The 7,605-nt window shown below is 40.2% G+C and overlaps 1 protein-coding gene across 1 annotated transcript; it reads right to left on the bottom strand.

The window, feature by feature from the left end:
- Positions 1-2,542: 2,542 nt before the first annotated feature.
- Positions 2,543-3,199, bottom strand: LOC138881620 (uncharacterized). The gene has a single exon (XM_070161859.1). It carries the CDS (start codon positions 3,197-3,199, stop codon positions 2,543-2,545), a length of 657 nt encoding a protein of 218 aa, XP_070017960.1.
- Positions 3,200-7,605: the final 4,406 nt, after the last annotated feature.

Here is a 7,605-nt window from a genome sequence, read left to right as displayed (position 1 = left end):
CTTGGCCCACTCTCCGAATGATCCTATAAGGCCCAATATACCGTGGGCTAAGTTTGCGTTTCTTGCCAAACCTCATCACACCTTTCATAGGTGACACCTTTAAGAATACCCAATCATCAGCCCTAAACTCTAAATCTCGACGCCGCACGCCAGAATATGAATTATGACGACTCTGAGCTGTCAATAGTCAATCCCGAATCAACTTTACTTTTTCTATGGCTTCCTGAACCAGGTTTGTCCCATATAACCCAAATTCTCCAACATCGAACCACCCTATAGGCGACCTTTACTTCCGTCCGTAAAGAGCTTCGTATGGAGCCATCTGAATGCTGGAATGGTAGCTATTATTATATGTGAACTCAATAAGCGGCAGATGATCATCCCAGCTACCTTTGAAGTCTATTACACAAGCTCGTAACATATCCTCCGGTGTCTGAATAGTATGCTCAGCCTGTCCGTCTGTCTGGGGATGAAATGCTATACTAAGACTTACTTGAGTCCCCAATCCTTTTTGGAAGGACCTCCAGAAGTTAGCTGTAAATTGGGCTCCTCTATTTGAGATAATAGATATAGGGACACCATGCAGTCGTACTATCTCCTTAATATAAAGCCTTGCATAATCCTCTGAGGAATATATAGTTCTAACAGGCAGAAAATGGGCTGACTTTGTAAGCCTATCAACAATCACCCATATCGAATCGAACTTATGTTGGGTATGAGGTAAGCTTACGATGAAATCCATATTGATTGCTTCCCATTTCCAAGTCGGAATCTCCATAGCTTGCAATAAACCAACGGGTTTCTGATGCTTAATTTTAACCTGCTGACAGTTAGGACACTGAGCAACAAACTCTGCTATATCCTTTTTCATTCCGTCCCACCAATACACTTCCCTGATATCATGATACATCTTTGTCGCTCCTGGATGGACAGAATAACGAGAATAGTGAGTTTCTCCCATAACCTGCTGACACAGCCCTGCAATATTAGGCACACATAATCGCCATTGATATCTGATGACTCCATCTTCTGTAATTTCAAATGGTGTCTTCTCTTTCCGAAGAGTGGTATCCCTATAATGAACTAGCACATGATCCTCGTATTGGCGTTCCTTTACTTCAGTTACTAAAGAGGATGTTGCCGTATCCTGAATAGCAATTCCAATATCACTTGAGTCCAGTAACCGAACTCCAAGACTAGCTAGCTGATGAACCTCATGGGCTATTCCCCTTTTTTCTGGCTGTAAATACGACATGCTACCCATAGATCTATGACTGAGGGTGTCGGCTACTACGTTCGCTTTCCTTGGATGGTATAAAATATCAACGTCATAGTCCTTAAGTAGTTCCAACCATAGCTTTGATGTAGATTCAATTCCTTTTGCTTGAAGATGTACAAGAGGCTCTTATGATCCGTATAGATATCAACATGAATGCCATACAAATAGTGCCTCCATATCTTTAGTTCATGAATCATCGCAGCTAACTCTAAATCATGGGTCGGGTAGTTCTTCTCATGCTTTCTAAGTTGTCTAGAAGCATAAGCCACAACCTTACCATGCTGCATCAGCACACAACCTAACCCAACACCTGAAGCGTCACAATAGATAACGTAACCAACGGCCCCTTCTGGAAGTGTTAGAATCGGTGCTGACGTTAATCGGTCCTTTAATGCCTAGAAACTCCGTTCGCAAGCGTCAGTCCATTGAAACTTTGCTCCCTTCTGAGTCAACTTTGTCAAAGGCGCTGAAAGGGAAGAAAATCCCTCTACAAATCTCCTGTAATAATCTGCCAAACCGAGAAAGCTACGGACCTCCGTCGGTGTTATGGGTCTAGGCCAAGTCTTTACTGCCTCAATCTTTTGTGTATCCACCGGGATGCCTTCACTCGAAATGATATGCCTAAGGAAAGCTACAGAGTTTAACCAGAATTCACATTTAGAGAATTTTCCATACAACTTCCCTTTTTGTAGAGCTCTAAGCACAATACATAAATGATCTACATGTTCAGCCTCTGAACGAGAATACACCAATATAACTTTCGATAAATACAATTACGAACAGATCTAAAAAGGGCCTGAACATACGGTTTATCAAATCCATGAATACTGTTGGGGCATTGATCAAATCGAATGACATAACCCGAAACTTAAAGTGCCCATATCTAGTCCTGAATACTATCTTCGAAATATTTTCATCCTTAACCCTTACCTGATGGTACCCGGACCTCAAGTCTATCTTTGAAAAACACTTGGCACCTTGTAACTGATCAAATAAATCATCAATTCTTGGGAGCGGGTACTTATTCTTGATCGTCACCTTATTTAGTTGCCTATAATCAATACACATTCGTAAGGAACCATATTTCTTTCTCACAAACAACACAGGTGCTCCCCACGGTGACGTACTAAGTTTGATAAAACCTTTTTCAAGCAAGCCCCTTAGTTGTTCCTTTAACTCTTTCAGCTCTGCGGGGGCTATTCTATAGGGAGGAATAAATATTGGATGAGTATCTGGTAGTAGGTCAATGGCAAACTCAATTTCTCATTCTAGCAGAAGACTCAGAAGTTCATCGGAAAAAATATCGGGAAACTCAATAACCACTGGGATGGACTGAATGGTTGGTGCCTCTACTTCCACATCCTGAACCCGAACTACGTGATAAATACAGCCCTTTCTGATCATCTTCCTTGCTTTGAGATAGGAAATGAATCTTCCTCTCGGCGATGTCCTATTACCTTTCCACTTTAAAACAGGCTCCCCTAGAAATTGAAATCGGACTATCTTTGAACTACAATCAACATTGGCATGACAAGAAGCCAACCAATCCATACCCCTTATAAAATCAAATTCTACCATATCTAACTCAATTAGGTCTGCTACGGTAGATCGACCATGAACTACTATTATACAACCCCTATATACTTGCTTAGCTATCACCGAGTCCCCAACAGGTGTAGACACCTCAAAAGGTTTAACCAATTTAGGTTTTACTTCAAACTTACTAGCAACCAACAAAGTAACGTATGATAAGGTGGAACCTGGATCAATAAGTGCATATACATCATATGAGGAGACTGATAATATACCTTTAACAACATTAGGCGATGACTCCTGGTCTTGCCATCCTGCCAACGCATAAATACGGTTCTGAGGACTGCTCGGGCTAGATGCTCCGCCTCTACCTCTACCATGACTCATTAATGTGTGTGGACCTTACCCAGGGGGGCGTACTGATGATGACGAACCAGCTACAGATCTCGCTGGCTGAGCTATGCTTGCATCACTTTCTCATTGGACAATCCCTAATAACGTGGCCCGGATAACCACAAGTATAACAAATACCTAATCCCATATGAAACTGCCCGGTATGGTGCTTACCATATTGAGAACATCATGGCAAGGGTGGCCTCATCTGATTTGACTCACCCCTATACTGAGAACCTGAGGCCCTGAAATTTTGACCAGACCCTGAATATGAGAAACGATCAAATCTCTTACCGCCAAGCTAAGGGGGTGCGCTAGCTGATGGCTGGATACCTCGGGTATTGCTGCCTCTGACCACCTCGAAACTCACCAGAAGGACCCGAAGACCTCGCTCTCTTATTCTGGTCCCTATCATGCTCACGATCGGCCCTCTGTTTCTGTTTACGCTCCTCTACGCCTTGAGCGTATGCCTGAATACGAGAAATATCCATGTCTAGCTGAAGTGAGACCGACATATAATCGTTAAGGAAGTGAGGCTCTAATCCCATCACGAACCGGTGAACCCAATCCTCCATCTTAGATACAATAGTGGGAACATACCTAGCCAACGAATCAAACTGAAGACTGTACTCTCGAACACTTATGTTACCTTGTCGAAGGGTCAAAAACCTATCAATTCTGGCCTGCCTAAGCTCTGGTGGCAAATAATGACGAAGAAAAGCTTCTGTAAACTCCTGCCACACTACTGGAGGGGCATCCTCACCTCTAGACAATTCTCAAGACTCGTACCAATTAACTGTAACATCTCGGAGTCTATAGGAAGCTAGCTCAATTGACTCAGTCGCAGTTAGGGGTGTGCATTTGAATCGTTTTATCGATAAATTGAATCGATTATTTGTTATCGGTTTATCGATTTATCGATTTTGATTTCGAAATTTTCCTTATCGAGTTATCGATTTTGATTTTGTCCTCTTCGGTTATCGGTTTATCGATAAACCGATAAGATATACTAAAAAATACAGTTCATAGACTGCCTTTTCTGGAAACACTTGTGGACATGTGACTTTTGACCCTCCCCAAGATTTTGTGTATTTTAGCATATAAATATTTAGTTTAGGTCTAATATAGTTATTTCAACTAGATTTGACTCTCCTACTTTATTTTATCACAAAAATAAAAATTACAAAAATAGTTTCATTAATGTTTTGTAGTCATACTATTTTACTAGGATTTTTATTTAACCTTGAAAAAATACCAAAAAAAAAACAGTTTCATTTTAGGTTTATCTTTAATAGTTTATTTTAATTAATTAGGAGTGATTTTACATTTTTATAGGTACTTTGTACTATTGTATAAAGAATTGAATTTGGGTCTATAGTTTATGAATTTTAATTTTTAGCTCAATTTTAATCCAATAATACGTAGACCCAACCCAAAGCCCAAAAGCCATCTTAGCCCATAACCCATTAAACCCAATACCCTAAAAAACCTCTTCCTCGCCTTTAGTAGACAAGACCTAATGCCTAAAATCGGGGAGTCGTTTTTCACAAGGGGGGTCGTTCGATTAGATTTTACAAAAAAAGAATGCTAGACTTCTTCTTCATGAAGGACTAACCTAAAAACCCTACAAGAAACAAGAGCATCAACCATCAGCCGCACCCAACCTCCCTTCAACTTACAACCACCAAGCCGTCGTCTCCTCCACACCCTACGCTGCCCTACGCTGCCAACGACCCCTCGCCGGAAAACGACCCTTCTCCATCTCCTTCACACCGGAGAAGACCTTATCTCCAGTTAGCCACCTTCAAACAATAGAACCCTAACGTGAGAAGTTTTAGCGTTGAACACAATACACAAGAGCTTCAGCTCATCCTCCTCACGCCACCACACACACACAGAGCAGCCACTACTGTTTCTTCACTTCACACCACCAAATGTCAACCACCAGCAGCTAAAAGAATAAACAAAATTGGGGGGGGGGGGGGTTCGAACAGAAACTGAGGAGAAAACTTAGGGTAGAGCTTGACTGAAGTTTGAATTTTTCGTTGAAGTCGCCGACGAGTGTTCTCTGGTCGTGGTTATGTGCACTGTCGATGTCCAAGATAGTCAAGGTCATGTTCATTAGAGGTCACACTTTAAACTTCATTCCTCTTCCTATTTCCAGAATTGTTGTCTTGAATATTTGAGTTATTTGTTTGATTTCCCTTATAAGTTTATTTTAGTAGTCATGCCATGTATTTTGATTTTTGTTGTTAATATGCTTATGGTGTTAATATATCCCGTTTCCTATGAGGAAGAATTTGAACTCTTGAACTTTTGTTTCCTTATGATTTATGCTAGTTTGTATTATGTGGAGTAGGTAGGAAAAAACTTGTTCTTGGCCTGTTACTTTGTTTTGATTGTTCTGTCTGTTAAGTGCAAGCGATAATTTCCAAGTCTTGTATAAGTTAGTTTTTCTTGAAAGTGCAAGCGATATTTCTTCACGCCTACAATACCCGGGCAGGTGAATCTTTAGGTGCATTTTGAATTTATTATCGAGATTATGTACACGTTCGCGTGAAATGATTACAGTTTCTAAAATGAACATTCGTAGTTTGCTTTAGGCGCGTTATAATAAATTATCATAGCTACGGGTACAGCTCCCGTGACGTAGTTGTGATGCTTAATTTCTAAAATCCGGGGGTACATTTATATGACCCGGCCACAATTTAATATTGTTAATACAATAAACATGTTGTAGATCGTGGGTACGGTTCCCGTGAAATGATTCGCAATATGTAATCAAATAATTAGTTGTATGGCAATCAAATTATTAAAATCGGTTTTAAAAGGGATGAAATGCACATAGGTTTCAAAAATGTTTTAAAATCAGATAAATAGGCCAATATTAACAGTTGAGCGACCGTGCTAGAACCACAGAATTCGGGAATGCCTAACACCTTCTCCCGGGTTAACAGAATTCTTTACCCGAATTTCTGTGTTCGCAGACTGTAAAACAGAGTCAATCTTTCCTCGATTTGGGATGTAAACCGGTGACTTGGGACACCATAAATTATCCCAAGTGGCGACTCTGATTTCATATAAATAATCATGTTTCGATTGTCACTTAAATTGGAAAAAACTCCCTTATACACCCTTTCGGGGTTAGAAAAAGGAGGTGTGACAGCTCTGGCGACTCTGCTGGGGATCGAAGTACGGACTTTCTAGTTCAGGGTTCAAGAATTTGAGCTTAGAATAATTGTTATATTTGGCTTTTATTTATTATCTGTTTTTTATTACATGCTTGGGCCTAATATGCTAAATACCGCTTTTAACGCTTTGATATTATTTGAACTATGTATAAACTGTTGTGAAACCCCTCTCTTCTAATCTTCTGGGAAGTGCACATTGGCGTGACTTCTTTTCTATTAGTGTCATACCCTAAATTAGAACGAGGTTCGGATAAGTTACAAAGCCGGATGACCTTTTGGTTCCGGGGACGTAGCCCCCCTCGGCTCGAGTTGTCCACTCGGGTAAGCCAAGTCTAGAACAATACACCCAGGTTTTTAAACCTAGAATAACACAGCCTCATGCCGGATCCCTAGTAGGAATGCTCGTTTGCATCATGTGCATTTGACTTTGGAGACTCAACACAGGGGTTGAGTCCGTCAGACACGTGTACCCAAAAATAAAAGACCATCCTGATGCATCTTATGTGATACATGTTGCAATTTTCAAGGGTAAAAGGGGTCATTTGGCGGACCAATGAGGCTTGAGGACAAATGAGAAAAAAAGAGGGTGAAGTGTAAAAAAAATATAGCAAGTAGAACCCAGTTATGTTTTTCTTTCACATTTTTTTAAAGAAAAAGAAAAAAAACATGAAAAATCCAAAAAGATTTTGCACTTTCCCATCATTTTCCAAAAAAATAAAAATAAAAAAAAGAGAAAAAAGAAAATCCAAAAAGAGTTTACATGTTTCATCATTTTTCAAAACAAATGACAAAAAATATATTTTTCTCTAAATTAGTTGTTTTTTTAATTCTCGCCCGTATCCGATTTTTTCGAACTACGCATACCTGATTCTCATATTTCGGGGCGTGATACGTAGGCAACCAACATAGGGTCCGGTTTTCTTATAGAGCCTTAAGTTCTTAGCTTCGAGGGTCGTAGCCAAATCTTGCATGTCTAGCCACTTTTGGCACATCGGCCATTTTGAAAAGTAGGGTTATTTTCGCAAAGTTGTTTGTTTAATTTTGTATGGAGAGCCTTCAACTCATAATTAGGTATCTCTTTACTTTAGAGGTCCGTCCTTGTCGAATTTGCATGTCCAGCAGCTTTTGGCCACATAGGCCGTTTTGCAAAGTAGGATTATTTTCGCAGAAGTGGTTCGATTAGCCCATGTTTTAGAGTTCTAAGTCCAC

This window comes from Nicotiana sylvestris, chromosome 11, assembly GCF_000393655.2.
Source record: "Nicotiana sylvestris chromosome 11, ASM39365v2, whole genome shotgun sequence".
Lineage (NCBI taxonomy): Eukaryota > Viridiplantae > Streptophyta > Magnoliopsida > Solanales > Solanaceae > Nicotiana > Nicotiana sylvestris.
Note: the sequence above shows the minus strand (reverse complement) of the source record. Positions and strands in the feature narration are given on the sequence as shown.

What these genes read in the sequence shown, in the direction of transcription:
- LOC138881620 (XM_070161859.1), bottom strand. Translation starts at nt 3,199, where the DNA reads ATGAGTCATGGTAGAGGTAGAGGCGGAGCATCTAGCCCGAGCAGTCCT.